Source organism: Phascolarctos cinereus, unplaced genomic scaffold (assembly GCF_003287225.1).
Source record: "Phascolarctos cinereus isolate Bilbo 61053 unplaced genomic scaffold, phaCin_HiC Scaffold_4;HRSCAF=312, whole genome shotgun sequence".
Classification (NCBI taxonomy): domain Eukaryota; kingdom Metazoa; phylum Chordata; class Mammalia; order Diprotodontia; family Phascolarctidae; genus Phascolarctos; species Phascolarctos cinereus.
In genome coordinates this window covers 256464888-256489723 of record NW_027555847.1, presented here as the reverse complement: position 1 = coordinate 256489723, position 24836 = coordinate 256464888, and the positions used below count along the sequence as shown (strand labels likewise).

The window sequence follows — 24836 nt, the reverse complement described above, 5'->3', positions numbered from 1 at the left end:
CTAGTATCCAGAATAAGAGTTGGTGGTACTGATATTTTCTTAACTATTCAGACCATACCTAAAATAGTGAAGTATTTAGGAATATTTAGCTTATAAAAGAAACCATGATAGTTCTTTTCAAGTATTCCTGCCAGGAAGAAAAGCAGGAGATTGGGGTCAAAGGCTGGCTACTCTGCTAGGCTAGGATGTTATCTATCTGCACCTTTCAATATTATTAGTCTAGGGGATATGATTTTTAAATTCAAGCTAAACTCTAGACCACTATTCATTATCAGAGAGAGGAGAGCCCTAAACTCTATATCTAAGCCTCCCTTCTCACAAAAAAATGCTAGTTCCACAATGAATACATACAGTAAATAGCAAATAAACCTACTTATATACATTTGTAGTAAAATAGAAATTTTAAATATGTGAATATATACTAGAGCATACAGATTGAATGAGCTTTTTCTTTGGGAATAAGATAACTCAATTCAACCAGAAGAGAGAGTCCCAGATCTCACCCAACGGGAAATTCTCCAAAATCTCTAGTGTAACAAGCTGGGAATAAGGACATGACTGAAGTTATACATGCTGGCTTCTTCTTTCTCTTCAGTAAGAGGGTGAAATACTGTATCTTCTCTTTCAGTACTGGAATCTAGGAGAGCCAAAAGATACTTGATCTCTCTTCTCTCCAGTTCTCACTAATGCTGTTCACTCTTCACATAGATGAGAGGCGCTGAGTAATCAGTCTCTATCAATGAGTAGAGAGTCCTACACAATTGGCCCCTAAAGTCAAGGGTAACACGGTTGCCTCGCAGTATTATGTTCTCCTTCACTAGATGTGTTTAAGCAGAATTTTCTTATTAAGGAGAATCCTGTGGAAGCATTGGTTGGATTAGATATCTATATTTTTTTTTAGGCAATTGAGGTTAAGTGACTTGTCCAGGGTCACACAGCTAGTAAGTGTCAGGTGTTTGGTCTGAAGCCATGTTTGAACTCAGGTCCTCCTGACTTCAGGGCCATCCACTGCGCCACCTAGCTGCCCCCAGATTAGATGACTTCTGATGTCCTTTTCAGATCTGAGATTCTGTGTAGTTGGTCTCTGAAAGCCTAGGATGTGATTACATAAAGTACGTAGTCAATAACAAGATGTTTCACTGTAAATACACACACACAACACACACACACACACACACACACACACACACACACACACATATATATATAGTTACATCCAATGAGGCCTTTATGAAGTGCAGCCAAATTCCATGATTAAATTAAATTAAATTAAAAAGGGAGGTCCAATGATGTTGACCACGAATACAAGTGGCCTTTTAATAAGATAGTGGAACAATTCAATAGGGAAGTTCAAGTGAGTCTGTGCAATAGCTGGGTACAAAAAAGAACCTAGTTCACCCCAAGATGGGTTTGGAAATGGAGAAAGGGAAGATTAAAAATCTACACGGAGCTGGAAGAAGAGAAGCAGAGGCAAAAAGAGCCAGATTCTGAAAACAAGGTTGTATAGGGCTATGAAGCGTGAGTAGTGTCAGGGTAAATGTTGTATTGATGAAACAATTCTCCATGGATTATAGATCCTAAGGCAATAATTCTGTATTTTCTTCTTCTTCTTGAGTTCCAACTTGGGAGCCTTTTTCCTCTGAGCACAAGGAATATCTATTTAGCTTTGGTTTAAATATTCCTTTGTCTCTGTATACTATTAATCATAGGTATTTACTAGACTGAATGTACTTGTAGGGATTGCAATTGGGAGAGTAGGGTTGAGGGGGAAGTATCTCAGAAAGGAGAAGGAGCAAGAGGGGGAAGAGGAAAGAGACCCAGAGAGAGAAAGAGAGAGAAGCAGAGACAGAGAGATAGAGACAGAAGAGATATGGAGAGAGATTTAAAATTGAGATGTTTTGTCAGAGAGCTCTCTGGCTAGGGCTCAGAGCAAAAAAAAAAAATAGAGTGAATTATAAATTATTTTGTTACAGATGGGAGTGCTGAGAGAGAAGTCCTTGTAAGCAATGACTCAGCAGTAGGGTGGGAGCAAATGAATAACTCAATAACCCTTCTTACAACCACACTGCTGCATGTAACTCTGTTTAAATATAGTTGGAGGAGAATATATAGAACACTTCATTACTATAAACATCCTTGTCAATATTATGATTTATTTAAATCAGCAGATTTTTTTACATTTAAATTATTTTAAAGTTCTACAAGGTCTCACTCTAATGTCCTCTATGATCCATGATTATTTGAGTTTATCTTGACTATACACATAGGAAAAAAAATAAACTAATGAAAAATTGTATATCCAAATATCCATGATATGCAATAAAGTTGGTTCACCAGTATATCTTTCTTGGATAGACATTAAAGATGAAGGAAAAATTTAGTCATGGAAATAGCTTTAGAATAAAATAAATATGGTCAGAATTGCATTTGGGAAATTGTGTAGCACTTTCAATGACCTCATCTCCTTCCTGAAGAAAAATCCCACTTTTTAACATCAATGTTCTTCTATTAATACTATATGGTTGAATATGTTCAACTAGGAATAAAAATTGCAAGCTATTGAAAGGAAAATGGAGAGGCATATGGTTGACAAAATTATACTTCCACAAATTAGGAAAAATGAATTGATGCAAAGGGGGAATAAAATATAACAAATAAATGTATGACTAGAAAAGGAGGTAAGGGAAATATCATAAAAAGACATGGAAAATAGCAGAAAAGAAAGAAGGAGATGGTTCAGTTAATCATGTGAGAGATGATAGATGTTCAGCTCTCATGCTACACTGGTACCCAAATAATTTCAAGAAATAAAAGTAAAACCCCCAGGTAGATCCATTGTGGAAGACACGGACAAGTGTTACACAAAAGAAAAAGATGCAGGATGTGTTGATGAGGCAGCTAGGTGATATAGTATGGAACTCCGGACCTGGAGTTAAGAAGCTCTGTGTTCAAACCTGGCCTTAGACACTTACTAGCTCTGTGACCCTGGGAAACCCACTTAACTGCTGTCTATCTCAGTTTCTTCAATTGTAAAATGGGAATAATAATAACACCTATCTACCAGGGTTGATATGAGGATCAAATTAGATAATGTTTGAAAAACACTTCGAAAAATCTTACAATGCTATAGTAGTGCTACTAATGATAATGATGATAATGATGATGATGATGATGATGATGATGATATTACATTCTGCACTGCATGAAGGAATACCCACATAGATGGATCCACTAAAGTATTATAATATAACTTCTCTATGTATATGTCATATTCCTTTTCTTTTTTTTTCTTTTTTTTTAAGGTAATTGGGGTTAAGTAACTTGCCCAGGGTCTCACAGCTAATAACTGTCAAGTGTTCGGTCTGAGGCCAAATTTGAACTCAGGTCCTCCTGACTTCAGGGCCGGTGCTCTATCCACTGTGCCACCTACCTGCCCTATCATATCCCTTTTCTAGACAGCATATTCTTTACACAAAGCTCTGCATACAATAAATGCATAATAAATGATTGCTGAATTGAAGTGATCTAAATTCCTACCTTTCTGGAGAGGAGGATATCTGAGAATTAGAGTAGTCATGATAGAGTTCATAGAGGAGGTGACACCTTAGATGGCACTTGAAACATGGGCAGGGTTCAGACAGGAAAGAAGAGAAACAGTGTGGGTAAAAGTACAAAAGTGGGAATGTTTAATGTTTTAGAATATTTTAGAAAGAGTTAATAGATAACTGCTTGGAGTGCAGGATTTATTTGAGGAAGGGGAGAACTAATAGGTAATGAGAGATAAATCTGGAAATGTGGCTGGGGTTAGATTGTAGAGGGCCTTGAATGCCAAACTAAAGAATTTTATTTTTAACATATAGGCAAGGAAGAAGATACTGAAGTATTTGGTGGCATGAGAATGATGTAACTAAATGATTAATCTTCTTTAGGAAGATAAATCTGGTGGTGATGAGAAAGATGGACAGGAGCAAACCACAGATTAATAAAAAAAAATCATAAAAGATAGGTTTAGTTAATAGGTTTGTAACACATTTAGAGAGAAAGAAACCAGTACTTGAGTCAAAACAAAAGATATTAATTGGCCATTTATAATATGCCTATTGTTTTCCCTTCAACGAATAATAAATCATCTTCTTTTATTAGAAAGAGAAAAAATGTCTCTTTAAAAGAATGATTTACTGGTGAGGCCAGATTAAGAAACTATTCTCCTCAGAAAAGTTTTCCCATGACATCTTTTAGTTAATGACATTGCAATAAGTGATCCCTGAGAAGGAAGTATCAAAAATAGATGATAAATGCAAGTGGTTTTGCTTTCAGTAAAGGCTACTTTATGAGGATATTTGAAAAGTTTTTGTAGTAGTGTAGGCATGCAGTGATAAAGGCCTGAAAAAGAACTGGCATCAATAAAAATGGAAAGGAAAGGGCAGACAGAAGAAACATTGTGAGGAAAGAAACAAGATTTGACTTATTGGATAAGAAAGAAGGTGAGAGGAAGAGGGAATATGATATATAACTCTACCCTAACAAAAAGCAGGATGATTTGGTTGGCATTATATTCTGTATGTGCTGGGTTTTGTTTTTCCTTGAAAAATCTGGGGTTTAAAAAGCAATCCTACTTTGTGTAACCCACACCCCAGGAGCTTCAGCTGTGACTCAGCAACCTGAGGTTTAGGGGGAGGGAAAAGCCAATTAAAATGCCAAGAAAAATGCCAAGGTATAGAGGGGTTTTTTTCCATCTTCATCTTCCATGACCCCTCTACAGCTTTGGACACCGTCTCCTAGATACCTTCTTCCTGTCTATTCCCTGCGGACTCCTTCTTTTCCTGGTTCACCTATCTGATCAATCTTTCTCAATCAACTTTGCCAGATCATCACCCTTCTTCTCCCTTAACATGGATGTCCTCTTGGGTTCTGTCATCTTCTCCCTTATATTGCATTATCATGTCTATGATGATGACTCCTGAATCCCTGTATCAGGCCCTCTTCTCCATTCTCACATTGCCAACTCCCCCGCTTTCCATGATTGGCCAATAAGCACCTCAGGTTCACTATGTCCAAAATTGAACTTTTACCCCATAAACTTGCCCCTTCTTCAAACTTCTCTGTATCTATATAAAGCTCTACTACTCTTCTAATCACTTAGACTGAAAATCTTGGGATCTTCCTTGACTCCTCTCCTTTATACTTCATATCTAATCAATTGACAAGCCCTGATTCTGCTTTCACAATAATCTTGAATCTGTCATCTTCTCTCCATTCACATCTTGTATCAAACTTTCATCAGCTTTTGCCTGGCTATTTTGTAATCTCCTCTCTCTTCTAGGCTCTCTCTAATCTAATGTATCCTAAACATAGATATCAAAATTACAGACAAGTCTCATCATGTCACTCCTGTGCTATAAAACCATCCATAATTCCCCACTTTTTGTAGGATAAAAGTCAAACTCTCCATCTTGATATTTAAGATACTTCACAAACTGACTCTTACCTACCTTTACAGCCTTACTTGATGACATTTCTGTTACTAAACTGCATTCCAGCTAAACTATCCTATTAGCAGTTTCCCAAACTTAGCACTCTATCTCAAGCCTCCATTCATTTGCACATACCATTGTCCATACTCACAATATACTCCTACCTCATCTGAAACTCTCAGAATCCTTGTGTTTAAGATTCATCATAGGTTGTTGTTGTTGTTTGTCCTTTGTGTTCAAAGAAGACCAATGACATCACAATATTGGGGTCAAGATACACTGCATTTGACTGTGGCTGATTAGTCCAACAAGAGCTCAAAAGGTTCTACCACAAGTCAGGTATGAATAGTCTGTTTGAATATTTGGGATGGAGATGTCTAGATTTGTTCATTTCATGTTTCCTTTGTACTACTGCAATTCTGCTTTGCTCAGAGAGCACAGTACCTTCTTTGATGTGGGCACATGATGCAGGGAGGTCCTGTGCCAGCATCTCCCATGTCTCACAATAGATATCCTCCCAATTGTTAGTGATCTCTCTTTCTTCAACTTTACTTACGTAATACTTGTGAGTGTGTGTGTGTGTGTGTGTGTGAGTGTGTGTGTGATTCCATAGTAGAATATAAATTCCCTGAGGTCAAGGATTATTTTGTTTCTGCTTATAAATCCCCCATGCCCAATACAGTGCCTTACATATAGTAGTTGTTTTATTAATTATTGTTGGATTAAATTGAATTTTCAGGAAAAGTAGGTTTTTTTAAAAATTGTAGCACTAATCACTGATTCCTATAAAACAAAAACTGGAGTTTTATTAATTGGGGTGGGGGTGGGGACAGGAAATACCTATAGTTTTCCTAAAACCAAAAATAATCCCACAGAAATGATGCCTTGGCCACAGTACAAAAAGAATATCTGGCCACTGTGTGGACCTGAAAACCAATGCATAAACTGAGAAAGGAGATGGAGTATTATGTGGGAGGAGCAGCAATGAAACCTGTATAGATGTTTTGTAGAGTGCCTGGAAGAAAAAAGAGCATAAGAACACTAGAAATTGAGGAAGAGGCCAGATTTTAAACAGCTTTAAATGTAGAACAAAAGACTTAATTTTTGATCCAGTAGATAATAGGGAGCCACTGGAATTTATTAAGTAAGAAAATAACATTTTCTGACCCACACTTAAGGAAAATCACTTTGGCAGACATCTGGAGGATGGACTGGAATGGAAAAAGACTTGAGGCAAGGAAATCAAACAGAAGGTTATTGTAATAGCCTAGACAAAAGGTGATGAGAATCTAGTTTTTTAAGGGAGCACAGTGTACCAAATAGTTCTGTCATCACAACACAGAGCTCATTCACTCAAACAAAATGGTAGGAAATCTTGCTGCAACTCTTACATTATGTTAGGAAACTTGGCATCAGGACAGTGAAGCACTGGGGCCTCCAGCATGGCTTTTTGGACAACAGCTACAGCCAAGAGGAAACATCTCTTGTTGTCACTTCTACCAGACATTTACTCTTCCACTGTTAAGGGGAAAGCCTCTTGGAAAGGAAACCCAACGTTGTATCTCACTAATGTAACATAACTTAGCATCTGTTCTACCCCAATCCACCCACAAACACACTAATCAGCTAAGCTGACATAGTTGGTTATTCTGTGGACTTGGAGTCAAAAAGACCTGTTTAAATCTTGTCTCAAATATTTGCCTTGTGGCCCTGGGAAAGTCATTAATTTCTGTCTGCTTCATTTTCCCCATCTGCAATATAAAGCTAATAATAGGACCAACTTCTCCGGGTTTTTGTGAGTCTGTAATAATAAATGCAAAGTTCTTGAAAACCTTAAAGTGTTATTCTTTCTCTCTCTCTCTCTCTCTCTCTCTCTCTCTCTCTCTCTCTCTCTCTCTCTCTCTCTCTCTCTCTCTCTTCGATATTGCTGTGTCCTGTTTGGCTATTTTGTAGAGTAACATATCTATCTATTACAGTAGAATAATATGCATTATAATATATAATCTCATATTATTATTTTGTAGAATAACCTATAGTAATATCATTATTATATACAATATAAATTATACGTATGTATTTTTATATATGTGCATATATGTATATATAATAATCATACAGGCTTATATTTGTAACTCTCCACATTCCAAGCAAGTTTTGCTATTCCTTGAAGGACAGCCCTCTGATGCTACATGTGAACCAGAAGACACTACTCCTAATTAGCCAAGATACCCCTAAGCCTGTGATATTGTATATGACATATGTGAGGGAGAATGAGTAGCAATATTGTAGAAGAAATGGAAAAGATGATAGGCAAGGTATGAAATGTTAATGATGGTCAAGAGCTCTCCCAGGAACCCTGGGCAAGTGGGAAAAAATAGCCCTTTAACATGTCCATTGATTCTCAACCCCAGTGCTCCTGACCTAGATATTTCTAAGAATGAACTTCTCCAGTGAGATCATTATTTCCTTGGTTGAGATGACATCACTTGAGACAGAGTCCATTTACTGTTGCTCTAATCTATGTAAATTCCCCAATATTTGTTTTGTAGCTTGCTTGGATAAACATATTTGTTAGCTATCTGTGATTGTCTTTTGAGTAATAATTTGGGGGAAGGGGTGGTTAAGTTGGGCAAAAGTTAGCTAGCTGATACTATTCACTTCAGAGTGACCAGGGAATTTGGCTTTTATTCTCCAACTCTAAAAGAGCATCCAGTAATCCTCCTAAAGATGGAGGAGCAAAGGAATGATTGACAATCCACCTACTCTTCACAAAGATGCAAATTTCATTCTCCAAGGAGATAAAGTGACTAAATCTCAGATCAGATATAGATATAGATTCTATACATGATACATGTGCCATCCCCTATCCCCACACCTGACATAGCCTTTCTCTGTTAGATGACAATTCCTATGCCAATATATTTAACAAATTGCTGTAGTACCAATTGATTTTTTTAAAAAGTATTACAATTTCAACAAAGTTTAAACATGGCACATCTCCTTCTCTGTTCTCATTTCAATGTGTCCCCCCTTCTATGCTCAGAAAATTGTCCCAACATGAAATAACTCATGAATAGTCCTCTGAATAAATGTCTGAACTAGGACAGAAATGAGAACATTACATGAATATCAAGTAGTTTAACCATAATTACTAAAAAGCTAGATGCTTGTAAATAATACTGATATTAATCAATTAACAAGATTTTATTATGTTTCTCCTATGTACCAGACATACTGCTAGAAAGATAAAAATGAAAATAGTCTTTACCCTCAAGAAGCTTACACTCTCGACAGGGAACACAGCTTGTGTATATATATATAGCTATATTCAAAATAGACCCAAGGTGATTTTGAGGGGAAGATATTAGCATTTGGGAGCCTCAGCAAAAAACTTATACAGAAAATGGCAGATGAGTTGACTTCAGAGAATCCTGGGATTTCAGGAAATGCTTTCCTGATGTCAATTTTGCAATCAACTTCCATTTTCTTTGGGGCCTCGTCAAGTGTACACCTAAAAAAAATCTCTTGAATTTATCAATGTGTGCCAATGAAGCAATTATTTTAGACACTGATAAAGTTTATTTCTTTTTAGAATATGCCATGTTACTAGAAACCATCCCTTTTCTCTGTCCTAGATCTCATCATCATAAAGCCAGTCCAAACATGTCACTAGTGCTAACAGTTAGCAATGGTAAAACTGAGTCAAGATTCCATTTAGATCCCTTATTTCATTTGAAAGCTCTAGACACAAATGTCTAGGACAATCACTAGGACAGGGTTATATTTTTTTTTCATGAGGAAAACATGATTCATACTAATGCTTTTCACTAGGGTCTCTGACACTGGTGAAAAGGGAAGGAGCTAAAAATATCTGCCTGCCAGGATATTTCTGATCAATGTGTTGACACAAGGTAGTGGCTGCATTATAGCAAGAAAATCAACTCTTTCTCATTTGATGAGATTTGGACAATGCCTTCCAACCATGTTACCTTCCAAATATTTCATTCAAGGTGTGCTTTTTGAAATGGCAAGTGACAAAGTGATATTCTTTGGAGGAAAAAAAACACCATTTTAGAGGCGCTAAAGGGATGACACAACCAATTTTTTGAAATACATTATGATCTTCAAGTTTGGAAAGCATGAATCATTCGTCAAAGAGCATGTCAAAAAAAGATATGTCAAAAAGAATGAAATCAAAAATCCCTTCTGCAATAATTTAAGCTAGCACTTTAAGAGGCCAAAGATAACATTAGGGACAAAGTAAATGCATAGGAAATTTGGTAAAGTCATAGAATTCAGGGAGAGTTACACCTTAAAATGAGGTTTAATGTTCATAATACTTTTGAAAGCTTATAGAGAGACCATTTATTGCTATATTGTGAAAACTTTGAGGTCATCAACATATCTGTTCCAGTCAGGATTTCAGCAATCAGGACAGAGGGGCCTCACTGGCAAGAATAACAACACTCTGCGTCTTGCATTAGGTGGGAGTAGGGGAAGAGATTTATTAGAAGGAGTAGTAGCAAGAGCACAATAGGTGCCACAGAAGATGGAGCACTTCCCCATCTGCATCTATAGATAAGAAACCCTTATAGAGGCTATCCCAGAATGCACCTATTTGAAGATTATCAACCATATAAAAGTCCCACAAGAAAGAGAGGTGTCTTGATATAGTTTCTCCAGGAAAGAACAAATTCCTGATACGAAAAACTATAAGCAGATTTATACATGTGTGTATTTATTTACATTACTCATATTACATTACTCATAATGCATACATTATCGAGACATATACATACATACATAAATGTGTATGTGTAGCTCTCCCTTGCTTACCACCCTGAATCCCTCACCTTAGGGCATGATTAGTTGACATTCCACACTAATGAACTTGTGAGATTTTAGCTGAGACTTAAAGGAAGCCAGAAAAATTAAGTGAGGAGGAAGAGCTTTCCAATTTTGGGGAGATAACCATAGAAGATGGAGTGTCATAGGAAGGAAACTTGGGCCACTGCAGCTGGATTGTAGAGTGTTGGAAAGAATAGAAGTGTAAGAAGACTGAAAAAGTAGGAAGGATCCAGATTATGAAAAGCTGTAAATGCCAAAAAGAGGAGTATATATTTGATCCTGAAGGTAATAGGGAGTCACTGGAGTTTATTGAGTAGGACAGTGACATAGTCAGCACTGTACTTTAGAAGATGACTTTGGCAGCTGAGTAGAATATAGATTAGAATGGGTAAGACTTGAATTAGGGAAACCAATTAGACAGCTATTGAAAAAGACCAAGAGAGAGGTGATAAAGTCCTGAAACAGGGTGACTGAATAAGTGAAGAGAAAGGGATATCTAATGGAACCCAGAAATACAGTCTTCAATAGACCTGAAAACATAAATTACTTGGAAAAAAATTCCTAAAAAATTTTACAAGTATCTCTGATAAAGACCTTATTTCTCAAATACATAAAGAACTGAGTCAACTTTATAAAACTACAAGTCATTCCCCAATTGACAAATGGTCAAAGATGAACAGGCAGTTTTTAGAAGAAGAAATCAAAGCTATTCATAGTCATTTAAAAACATGCCTTACATCACTATTGATCAGAGAAATGCAAATTAAAACAACTCTGAGGTACCACCTCACACTGATCAGATTGGGTAATATGAAAAAAAAAGGTAAATGATAAATGTTAGAGGGGATGTGGGAAAACTGGGACACTAATACACTATTGGTGGAGTTGTGAGCTGACTCAGTTATTTTGGAGAGCAATCTGTAACTATGCCCAAAAGGTTATAAAACTATGCATACATTTTTAATACAGCAATACCACTGCTAGGTCTATATCCCAAAGAATTAAAAAAAAGGAGGGAGAAAGGACCTATTTGTACAGAAATATTTATAGCTGCTCTTTTTGTGGTGGCAAATAATTAGAAAGTGAGAAGATGCTCATCAATCAGAGAATGGCTGAACAAATTGTGGTATATGATTGTAACAGAATATTATTGTGCTATAAGAAATAACAAGCAGACTGATTTCAGAAAAAAACCTGGAAAGACATACATGAACTGATACAAAATGAAGTGAGCAGAACCAGATAAAGAAGGAAGAAGAGCAAAAGCCATTCCCTAATAGAAAAGAGGTCAAGAGATATAAACAAGTTAATAAAAGAAATGTAAATCAAAACATCACTGAAGCTGTACCTCACACCCAGCAAATTGGCAAACCTGATAACAAAGGAGAATGGTCAGTGCTGGAGGAGTTGTGGGAAAATAGGCACTCTCAAGCATTGTTGCTAGAATTTTGTTTTAGAATGATTATTTTGGTAAGCAATTTAGAATTAGGCAAATAAAGTCACTAAAATGTCCATCACTTTTGACCCAGAGATTTTGCTATTAGGCATATATTCTAAGGAGGTTGTTGATAAGGAGAATATCCTCACATACATTAAAATATTTTTAGCAGGATTTTTTATAGCAAAGAATCAGGAACAATGTAGTTTCTCATAGATAAAAAATTGTGAATGTAATAGAAAATTACTGAACCATAAGAAATGATGAATATAGTGAATGCAGAGAAGCATGGAAAGACTTTCATGAACTGACGCAGATTGGAGTAAGGAAAGACAAAAAAAAATAGTATACTCAATAATTGCAATAATGTAAATAGAAATAACAATCACCATAAAAAACAATTGAAAGTGAGTGTTCCAAAATAAGAAGGAACAAGTGAGTTCTTTGAACTAGACCTGGTTATAGAACTATTGCTTCTGTAAAAACTTAGTGTTCTTTTCTATAATGTTCTAAGTATTAAAAAATAAAATATATTAGGAGATATTAAAAAATATTTCATTACCAGATGGCCCAAAGAAGAGACATAAAAAGATACTTCTTCCCAATCCTTTGCAGAGGTAGGAGGGAGGTCCATGGATACATGCACATATTTTAATGTACTAATTTTGTTGATTTTTTTTCTCTTTCTTGTTTTTAAAAAATATTCTTTGTATATGTAATGAATCTCAGGGAGGGAAGTAGGGTAGGTAGGGAATGGGAAATTTAGGTGATATGAAAGAAAAGATATAAATAAAATATACTTGAAACGTATTTGCCAAAAGAGATTATTGGTAACTTGGGAGAAAGCAGTTTCCGTTGAATGATAAAGTCAAAAGGCAGATTGCAGAAAATTTGTGTGAGAATGAAGTAAATGCACCTAACATAGATGGCTTCCTTGAAGTGTTTATATGAGAAAGGGAGAAAAGATATATGATGGTAGCTTGTATGGATAGCGAGATTGAGGGAGAGGTTTTTAAGGATGGAAAAGAAATAAATGGGTGAATTTGTAGGCATAAGGGAAGGAGACAGTAGATCAGGAAACACTGAGACTGGAAAAAGAGTGGAGATAACAGTGAGGGCTATCTGTTGGGAAAATGAGAGGGGATTAGATCAAGGGTGTATTCAAGAAAGGCCCATTTTCAACTGAGACAAGAGTGAGGGAGGAGTTATTAGAGGAAGATATCTATGTGGTATGAGATGGACTTACTGTTCTTTTCTGTAATGTTGCAATGATGGAATAGGGGATTAGTTAATGGGATACCAGTTCTAGAGCATATGAAAAGGACCCACGTTTATATCTGATGAACCTGCTTCTGTAAGTATAAATATGCAGAATGGAGGGTCCATCACTTTCCAATCCTGAACATTGCCAAGTCTTCTCTATTTCCTGTCTGCTTACTGCTTGGTAGAGAACATTAAGAATTTCTGAATCCCAGCTTCCTGGATCAAGAAGGAATTTCCTGAAGAATATCAAATTTCTGGAGAATTTGGCAATCCAGACTTTAGATAGGAAAGAGGAAATTATTGAGCTGTTTGGGGATTTAGGGGAGAAGAAAACCAAACGTGTAGCCTCACAACTGTAGCAACAAGGAATTAAATTGAATATGGGAGAGCAAAAGACCTAGATTTTGCCATTATATGTTTGGGATTTTTTTTTTTTGAGAAGGGTTGTTTGTTTGTTTTTAATTTCTGTAGGGAGTTCTGTAACCAATATCTATTGTTATCATGAATGCTTTCTTGGGAACTGGGAACTATTTTATACACATCTGAATAGAATGAGACATGAGCTTTTCCAGGTGTGTATATCCATATTCTGAGGTTTCTGGAGGAAATTCTGGATATGAGCAAAATGAGCCAGAAAAATATGATTTAGGATCTGCTTATAAGATTGAACACATAGCCTAGAATGTAAGATTCTGGACTTCAGTCTTCAGTGCTCTCCCACATTAGGAGTCCCCATGAGCAATAGAGAATGAGCATGATCATAGTAAAAGAGATTTCATAATAAATTTTTATATGGTAATCTGACAGTTGGGGCACTGCGGATTAAGACATAACAATTTTATAATGATATTAGAAAAAACTTACAGATATTTCAATAACAAACAGTAAAGTTTTCATATGTTCCAATAGATGTTTAACCCCTTTCAATGCTACTCTTTTAACTTTTCTTGTCAGGGTACAAAAATTGCACTAATGGAATCACCCATGTCACAATCACTCTGCATCATATGTCTGTCCTATCCAGTAAATGTCAAAATGTTTTGAAGCACCCCATCCTCCCCAGAAAAATGAAGGGAGAAAAAAAGTAAATCTCATGAAAAGAAAATAAATCAATCATCTAAACCATAATCTTTAGATGTAATTTTGGAAAGTCTATAGTAAATTCAGAATTAATAGCAATAATAATAGTATTCATTCTCTACCTTTGGAAAGAGTTTGGTCAAATAAAATTCCTTCACATTATACTTCATCATCAGCATCATAATTAAATATGACTTTCCTTCTGAACCTATTAAAATAGAATTATAATTGTCAAGATAAGCGTTTATTGTATTAACTAAATCTCTTCAATATGCAAAAAAAAAACCCTCTCCATTTAGGGTAAGCAGCTTATAGCTCCCAAACAAAATAAATAGCTTCCACTTTTCATTAAGGGAAGAAATTACTCATTTTTAGCCAAGACATAATGATGTTTCAATTTCTCTGACTTAAAAGTTCTCCCATAAATACTTTGTTTTAATGCTGACACAAGGATCTTTTTTTTTCCTTTTATATCTAGTTACAACTTTTGAATATTGCTATATATCTCATACAACAAATATGACAAGTTAATGCATTCATAATACATCAGGTAAAAATTGAAATATTATGTTTCTTTCATAATCAAGGCTAATAGCACAAGCTGAAAGTTTTGATTTGTTTTAGCAAATCCAAGTCAAAGAGTTTTATTTCTTTTTATATTCATCTATTCATGAGTTCATTCGTGGTTTTTTTTTTTAATACATGAATCTCAACCCTGCAAACAGATGCTGTCAACCTGGGGGCAAGCCTTCAAATAATATTAATAACTGTGAGTTTATTCAGGAATCTCATTAATGATTTATAAACATTAATTATGGAGTCTCAAAATATCTTGGGGAAGAAGGAAAAAGTTAATATGCTGATCTTATGGAGGCACAAAGGGTCCAACCAAGGTCAGCCTCTGTATGAGGGCCTTGGGAAGCAGGAGGGAGTGCAGAGAAGGGACTGACTCCTTCATCCTCAGCTCTCTTTCCAGATGTGCTTCATCTTAAGCAGAAATCACCTAGCACATCAACAAGAACATCAGAGAATTTGATGTTCAGACCTGTCAGGAAGTATCTCTATTCTAACCTATACCATAAAAAGAATCCCCACTGCATCACATGCACAATTGGTTGTACAGCCTACTGAAAAATTATTTTACTAAGTTAGAAAAAAATAATATACAAATTCATTTGGAAGAACAAAAAATCAAGAATTTCAAAGAAACTAAGGGGGGAAAATGTCAAAGAAGGAAATTTAACAGTACCAGATCTTAAACTGTATTTTAAGCCAAGAGCATTTTTGAAGTGTCAAATGGATTTTGATTATCTTAAATTAAAATTTTCTTGTATAAATAAAACCAATATAGCCAAGAGTAGAAGGAATGTGAAAAATTGGGGGAAAAAAACTTTCACAGACAATCTCTCAGATAGGATATGATTGTGTTGGAATACCGCTATGATATAAGAAATGATGAGCTGGTTGATTTGGAAGAACATGGAAAGACTTAGACCTGTGAAGGAAGATGCTATCCACCTCCAGAGAAAGAAATGACAAATAGAAATATGTATAGTATGGTCTTATATATATATATATATATATATATATATATATATATATATATATATATATATATATATATATGTATGTATATTTCTATCTATCTATCTATCTATTCATATTTAATTGTAGCCTTCTGGTGGAGAGGCAGAAAATAAAGTAAAAAGTCAACAGCAGAGAACAGAAGAAAACCTAGAAGGAAGCAAAGAACAGCTGAGTAGCTTTGAAATATATATAGTACTTATTATGTAGGTTTTATTGAAATGGAAATTTATTGTTTTATATGAATCCTCTCTTATGTTCTATTGTGTACATGAAATGTTCTTTCCTTTTCTTGTTTTACATTCAAGTTTAAAATGAATAAAAAATTTACATGTGCATGCACGCACACACACACACACACACACACACACACACAGAGAAAAAAAAACTCGTTGTACAGCCTTTAATTGAAAGCCTCCAGAGAACCAAGTGAGGTGGCACATGTCTATTGACCTTGCTTCTTGGGGATGCTGAGGCTAATGAATTGCTTGAGCTCTGAGTTCAAAGCTGAAGTAGGGTTAAAGCTGATTGAGGTTCTGAATTGCGTTTGGCATCAAGTGGGAGTACAGGGTGACCTAAGCTGGGGTGAACTAGCCTAGGGTTTCAGTTAGGCAAGGAGAGGAGAGGCAAAAAGAAGGAAAGAGCACCAACCTCCTCTCAAAAAGCCCATTCAACTTTGAATAACTAATTGTTGTGAATTGTTTCCTGATATTATCTACTATTGATTTCTTTGTATGTTCCACCCATTGATCCTGGTTCTGCCTTTTAGGACAAATGACTCCATTATTTTTTTTTATCACATGCCTATCAGTTTAAAATAATGAACATCCTTCCATAAATGCATATTCACTTACTTAAAATTATATATGTATATATATATATATATATACGTATACATATATATGTTTATATTACTAATTACCATATATGTTAGAAAACATTAAAATAAACATTTAGGAACATAAGATGAAGTTGAAGTCATATTTAAGCCTAGAGTCAAGAGGTAGCCACTAGACCTTATTAAAGAGGAAAGTTACATAATCAGAACCATGCTTTGGGAAAATCACTTGGGTAGTTGTGTGGAAGACTGACATGACAAGCATTCACTTTAGACTACCTGACTTTAAGTCTCAAATCTGCTATGTACTCCCTGTGTGATTTCAGAGAGTTCATTTAATCATTTTTGACTTCAGCATCTTCATTTGTATAACAGGAAGTCGGACTCCTGGATCTCTATGGTCCCTTTCAGCTCCTAATCATAAGAATGAATAAATAAATTTTAAGTAGTTACAAAATGGCATGGTATGGAAGGGACATTGTTAGTATACCAAGGCCAAACTGATATTATTCATATGAATATTTATATGACCTGTATAACCCACTCATAGCAGTTGTCAATGGGAGCAAATATCCCTAAAACTTCCCACAGTCAGAGAGATTAAAAATCAAAATCAATTCAGCCTGGAACAATCTCGGATCTCAAAGAATTAGAGAAGTACAGAATATGAGAGGTGGAAAGGACCTTCAAGATTATCCAGTCTAGTCCAAAGCCATCATTTTACAGATGAAGAAACTGAAATCCAGAAAGATGAGATTTTTTAGCAAATTGAAAGCCATTCAACTATCTAGAGTCACAGTTTTTTTGTGCCTCCACTAAATTGGAATTGAATTTAACATTCAACCTGCGTATTCACACTTATCAGAGCATAACGAGCAACATGGTAATCAGATTATCCTAAAGCAGGAGTGGGGAACCTGTGGCCTCGAGGTCCTCAAGTGGATTCAGTTAAAGAGCAGCACTTGAGGACCTAGAGGGCCACATGTGACCTCAAGGCTGCAGGTTCCCCACCCTTGTCCTAAAGCTTCAAGCTCAGAAAATACGGCATTCTCAGCTAAAAAGTAGTAACCTCCTGTGGGCCCTATCTTTGCCCTACTTCAAACCCTATTTGGGTAAACAGATTGCAATGAATATAATTACAGAAAGTGAGCTTACTTTTCCAAAGCACTTTGCTCTAATCTTTCAGCTTCCTTCTTCTGTCGCTCTTGATGCTTTCTGACACGTGATTCCCACAATCCTCTTATGACAGAAATGTCAAATACAATCACTTTATGTCCCATATTGGTAACATGAAGTTTCTCTGTTTAAAAAAAAAAAAAGGTTAGCTTCCACAAAAAGGGTTAATTTTAAATATGAGATTTACAATGGAAACAAAGTTAATGCTTTAAGAATCTATAATAATAGTCAAATGTTAATTGCTTAGAATAATACACATTGGACCTGCAGTGGGACCATGTACTACCAGCACAGATGAAATTCATCTCTCACTTAGCAGATAAGTTAATAGTTGCATAAGACACATAGCGATTGTGACTTGCCCAGAATCATGTAGCTACTATGTAATAATCAGAAACAGTACTTGGGCCCAGGTTCTCCTGTTTTCCTGACTCCCTTTAGCCCAAGACTCTACTTACAACAATAAATTTTACTAATATAATAACAGTTTTCCAACATGAAAGTAGTGATAGAAAACAAACCAAAAAGAATTTTAAGATGAGAATTATTAATATATGGGCTGTCACATAGTTTCAGAGGTTTATCAAAATCTCAATTAACTAAAAATACTTAGAAAATGAGGCTTTCCAATTATTTTAAATCTTTGGTTAACTGAAGCTTAAAATAGGGGGGAAAATTGGAATCCTTGTTAAAAATTTTTCTAAAACTCATCTACTTTCCTCCTTTAGGAAAATAATATTGTGAACATAAAAGATTCCTTCATTGATTATTCATTATCTTCTCTCTCCTAAAGTGATAACATCCTTATCTCTGTTCTATTATAGATACTGGGCAGTTACATGGAAAAGTAGAGAAAGTACCAGGATCAGAATCAGGAAGACTCACCTTCCTGAATTCAAATCTGGCACTTACTAGCTGTGTGACCCTCGGCAAATCACTCAATCCTGTTTACCTCAGTTTCCTCATTTGTAAAATGAGCTGGAGAAGGAAATGGCAAACCACTCCTGTATCTTTGCCAAAAAATAAAAAAAAAAAGGTGGGGGAAAGGGTCACAAAAAGTGAAATACAACTGAAAAAAAAACTGAAAATAACAACAAACATTCTTCCAGTTACATAGATTTGAAACATTGGTGCCATTTTTGTTTTTCTGATCCTCTAACACCAACTCATTCCATTAGGTACCCCTCATTTTGTCAGTTCTATTTGGATAATATCTCTTACTTCTGCTCCCTCTTCACTGTTCCTACTATCACCACCCTAACTGCAGCCTTCATTAACTTTTTTCTGGATCTTTAAAATGTTTCTAACTGGTATCCCTATGTACAATCTATGCTACTTGTGAATGCTTCAATTGAATCATGACATAGAATTACAGATTTAAACTCGGAAGGGACCTCAATGGCAGTCCAGGCCAATCCTCTCACTTCATAGCTAAGGAAACCAAGATCCAGAGAGATTAAGTGACTTCTCCAAGGTCACATAGTTAGCAAATGGTATATTGCAGGACTTGGACCTTGGTCTTCTGATTCCAAATCTTTCTACTACACCACACTTTTCTGTCTCATTCATTGGGTTATTCTGGGCTGGGTCTTACTCGGGTCAGATCCCTGGTACCTTAGGTTTAATACTGGAAGTGAAATGAGACATTCATAAATCACTCAACAGTTAACAAAAAGAGATTTATTTAACCATAGCAGAAAGATGTTCAACAATTATAGGCATTAAGAGTACCTCAAGTTGTTTCAGCTGAGTGAAACAATTTTGCCTGAATTGTCCATCATGATCCACTAGCCATCCATCTGAGTACAGCTGGAGCTCCTAATGACTTCATATTTAAGCAAGTAGGAAGTGACGTCAACAGTCTGAGCCTGTAGTCCCCTCAGCCAACCAACCCTTGAAGATGCTTTCAATATCTTTCAAGGAAAAACTAGTCTACTTAGCAATGGGGCAAGGTGTTAGATCATTTTCCTACCATAGAGATACTTCTTATGATGTGGATTTGAATTGATTCATACTTTCTGAATAGGCATGTCTCTTTAAAAAAAAACTTGAATGAATTTTGCCCAGTTTTCCATAATTTCTTTGAAGTGGGGTCTGCGCGGTGCAAAGAACCTCTTTAGGGGGTTAAAATTACATGGGTACTGTTATTTCTTCTTCCACTACATGGCAGTCACATCTATTCTGATCGTACTTCTCCTGGATGATGTTTTTGAGTTACATCCTGTGTGTAAACTACTTAATAATATTCTGTAGCCCATACATAGCTACCATATAACTTTCCTATAGTTGTCTACACAGCACCATCACCTTTTATATCTGGTTCATTTCCCACTTAACCAATGAAATTTTTCTAAGTTCTCTTAGCTAGAAATGATGTCCTATTGATCTGAAGTTTCACAATACTTCCCCTGTTGTGGCATTTATCACAGTCCACTTTATATTGTAAGGATTTATGTAATTGTTCTCCTCTTTACAATTATGATGCATCATTATGATATGAAGATGACCTGAGTAATTTAGAGTTATTTGAGGAGAGGTCAAGTTGTTGGGTTTAGAAGCAGAGGACTTGGGTTTCAATCCTAACTCTGCTGATTATTTAAAGACTGAAAGTCTTTAGGCAAGAGATTTTATGTACCTGCTATCCAAGAACAATATTTAATGGGGAATCTCATTACTAGAGAACTGACCATTATGTAATTAATTCTTTGGACATGGGAATCCATTAAACAAGTGTAATGAGTGACTGACCATTGAGAGAATAGTTCTGAGGAAGGAAAAAGGGACCCCATAGATATTTAGTGTTCCTACTTCTGAAAGCACCTGATGATGGAATGCAGGAGTTTGGCTCTCCACTTCCAGGCATGTGCATACAAGAGACACTAATAAGCCAAATCAGGCCTTCTTCCCGGAAGGTGAATGAGGCAAGAAATGCTATAGGCTTCCTGTTGGGCTCAAGGCCTCTGCCCTCCTGGGCCCTGACTCGCATCCAATTAATAGCCTTTTCTTCATCACTCTTTAAGCAGACAGGAAACAGTCACAGACTACCTGTGAACAATCTAAAGTGTATGCCTCCATTCTGCATCATCATATACTTCCAGAACTTGGGTCAATAGCAGGCAAAGCTCCTTGTGTATGGTCCCAGCACTAGGCCCCCACCCCTTCTTCTAGTTACACAGGTAAAAATATCTCCTTTTTTCTGTGTGTGTCTTTTTTGCTTCCATAGAAGCATTCACAGCACCAGAAAATGGGGCAGAAGTTATCCAAACATGTAGAAAAGTATCATTCATGATTAAAAAATGAAAGACCAAAAGCATCTACCAGCATTAACTAGCCCATTGCTACTCTTAATATAAGATCTTGGTCCACCAAAAAGTTGATGTATCTTTGAAAAAATTGAACCGTATCTATACAGACATTCGTCCTTATAAATGATCTCAGAAGATGTAGAGGAACAGCTCACGGTTTTTCCTCAGAAAGTCACATGGCAGGGAAGGAGAAATGGGGAGGCATGACATTGGTTTCATCATATATCCAAGATAAAAAGAAACATAATTTCACAACATTTTTAGCCATCTCACTTTGGATTCCTCAGTATAAGTATAAGCAAATACACCACCATGAGGTAATTATTACTTATACTTCAAACATTGTTGAAGCGGGTGAAGACATATAGAAATTATAAGAACTTAACAGAACCTCAAAACCAATACAACATATACATTGATATGTGGTGACATAGTTGTGAAAAAGGGCACTAGAAAAGTTGGAGAAAAATGTTGGAAAATGTCATTCGTGATTAAGAATGAAAGAGATCAAGGGGAATTGTAAACAAAAGGTTATTCAGAAGGCTTACCCCTATATATCACGAATACTTTCTTCAAAGAAGAAGAGTGTCAGTAGGTGAGCACTGAACATAAAAAATAAAATTAGCTGTGGACAACTGCTTGCTGAACTGGGAGTCATCTCAAAATGATCTATGTGTGTGACCAAATCATTGTTAAAGCAAAGGTCAAATTAGCATCGAATTATAAAAATGGTTAACAAAAAGAAAACACTACATGAAATTACAATAGTTTCAAAGCAAACTATTTACATAAGCTATTAACTTTGAAAAACGGTAAATGAATGCAAGTCAAAACATTGGCTCTGATTACTATTTTTCAGAGAATGTGTACAATTTAAAATAGTCTGTACAAAGAGAACACGAGAAGGGCACAGGGAACCACCTCAGACAGCAAGCACTTGATCTCCTAATAAAAGTGGAGAGAGATGACAGCCAAGGTCAACACAAGTTCAGTACACAAAATCATCTGGAAAACATTATTGAGAAGGGAGACAGACTAGGAGCACTTCCCAAACAGTGAAAAGCAGCAGGTGATAACATTTCTTCAGAAAGCTTGACATGAGAAACATTAGGATGAATAGGTATGAAATGGAACATATACCAGCATTACTATAGCAATCTAGTCTTATCAATGAGAGTAAAACCACCACTCTGGTAGCTTATGTGCTATGTAAGGAAATGGCAATGACAAATAAGAAGATAATTCTGACTCTCATATCTATAAAATATTATAAAGTTTGCAAGGTACATTCCTTCTAACAACCCTCTGAAGTAGATAGTAGCAGGGCTATCATCTCCATTTTCCAGGTTAGGAAAATGAGTCTATGAAACATCATGTGCTTCTGACAATTGGTAAAAAACAACAACAACAACAAACGACTGGCTGCACAGCTAGTAAGTATCCAAAGAAAGAATTGAACCCAGGCTTATTTGAATCCATCCAATCCTGTATCTACCCCATCTTGCGCCCTCTCAAGAAATTAAAAGAATAGCAAGGCTGACCAAATCCAAACAGATAACTTCTGTGCTGGAGGTGACAATTTTAAAGGTGTTCAGAGACCAATTTTCAATTTATCTATCTCAAAGAAGAGAAGGTGATGAAAATATGGAAAAGATCACAAATTATCTATAGAAGCAACTGAAAAGACATCAACAATGTCTGCTTATTTTTTCATCTCTGTAGAATCTTTATGAGACAGATTAATTCACATACTATTTTTTTAAGTATGAGAAGAGACAAGTCAGGTCTTTAGAGACAATGTTCTACAAAGACTAGATCTTTTTGCAATCACAAAATTGACTGAGATGTCTAGAGACAGAGGATCACATGATTGGCAAGATGATGAAGTATTTATTTAGTGAAAACTTTTCTAAACCTAAAACTTTGTTTTAATTGTTCTAGAAATTAAGTAACTAAAGTTGAATCCAGAAACACTGCACAAGGTAAAAAACAAAAACAATAAACTTCCTTGATATTTTGAGCACCTCCTCAGAATTCTCACTCCACCACCAAACTTTGCTCTGAGGAGTAGTGAGTGCCAGTCGGTCTTGCAGGCTTGTGCTTCAGGGTCTGGCTATGGGAGTCGCCTTATTCCTTCACCATTTCAACAACTCGGCCCAAACTTCTTTCACCACCTCACCCCACTTCCCCCCGCATAGGTAGCAGGCACTAATTCTGCCCAGGCACTAATTCTGCCCAGCCACAGGAAGGAAAAGAAGGGCAATCGAAGGAGATGAGGAAGGCAAAAAAATAAAGCAAAGAACTGGAAGCCAAAAGGAAAGGAGCTTCTGACAAAGGAAAAAGGGAATGAAAACCTAGCTGGATGCAATACTCTCCCCATAGTGTTCTCTGGGTATGACGCTATACCTTAGGAATCTGTGCAGCATGAGAAGGAAGGAGGAGTCCTATGGGAGTAGGGAAACCAGAATTAAGTGACTAAGACTATAAGCAAGGCTGAAAGATCAAATAGCCAAAGTCAAAAGTCCAGGGGAAAACACAGCTCAAAAGCAGATAAACAGAGGGACTCAGAAAGAGACAAAGAAGAATGTTCAGCTGCAAAGGATCCGTTGAGACTTAACATTGATCGAGGCATAAAAGAAAGAGACATAAACTCACCAAGACTGTGAACCACTGCCACAGAATATGTCCTGAGCAAAGTTCAAGTATAAGAAATACTCCTTATCAATGATGAAAATTCCTAGATGGTTCTATTTGTAGCTGTTATGTTACCATTTCTATCAAGCCCTAAAACCATCATAGAGTTTCCTCAAAATATCGTTGCCACTTAAAAGAAAGATTTCCTAGCAATCTAATCATAACAGCAAGCATTTATATGGTGCTTTAAGATTTGCAAAGCTCTTTACATGTTATCTCATCTGATTCTCATAACAACGCTATGGTGTACGTGCTGTTATCATCCACACTTACAGAGAAGGAAACTGAGGCTAAGTGAGATCGTGTGACTTCCCTAGGGTCACACAGTTGGTAAATGTCTGAGGCAGGATTCCAATTCATATTTTCTGGGCTTAAGTTCAATGCTCTATCCAATGTGCTTCCTAGCAACTTCAATCTACACAGAAAAAATCAAATGTTGCACAGATTTTGACATGAAGTTGAGTCAGTATCTCAATGAGTTAGTCCATTAAAATATGTATCATAGACAAGCAAAATAAATGGACAATGATCTGCATGCAGAGTTGAATAACAGAAGGAGATCAAGCATTTAGCAAATTATGCTCCCTGACCCCAGCAGTGGCACAGTGGATAGAGTGCTAGGCCTGGAGTCAGGAAGACTCATCTTCCTGAGTTCAAATGCAGCCTCAGACACTTACTAGCTGTGTGACCCTGGGCAAGTTACTCAACACTATTTGCCTCCATTTTGCCATCTGTAAAATGAGCTGGAGAAGGCAATGATAAACCAATGCCAAGAAAACACCAAATAGGATCACAAAGAGTCAGACACAACTGAGCAACAACTCCTTGCTTCTTCCCCCATCCAAAAAGAAAATCCCTTTAACATTATTCTCCAACTGATATTATTTGGTTGCATAGAGCAGCATGATCTCAAAGAATAAAAATTGCAGGTGATCCAGAGGGCAAAGTAAAAACATTTGACAGAAATAAGTACACAGAATCCTATTGCTAGCCACAACTTTCGGATGAGAAGTGTTATAGAAGATAAGATAAAATACTTGTATGACCAGAAAAGGAGGTGGGCCAGCTGTGTGGTGAGAGCAAAGAATAATAGGTCTGAATAGTTACAGTCAGTGTGTAGGGAAAACAGATGAACT

General features: G+C 36.2%; 1 protein-coding gene across 1 annotated transcript in view; it reads right to left on the bottom strand.

Annotated features, from left to right (window-relative positions):
* The window catches only part of LRRC2 (leucine rich repeat containing 2), a 170069-nt gene that overhangs the window by 129020 nt on the left and 16213 nt on the right, over positions 1 to 24836 (bottom strand). Inside the window, 1 exon segment of the mRNA XM_078153016.1 lies at positions 17681 to 17825. Coding sequence (XP_078009142.1) covers positions 17681 to 17805 — 125 coding nt within the window. The 5' untranslated portion in view covers positions 17806 to 17825.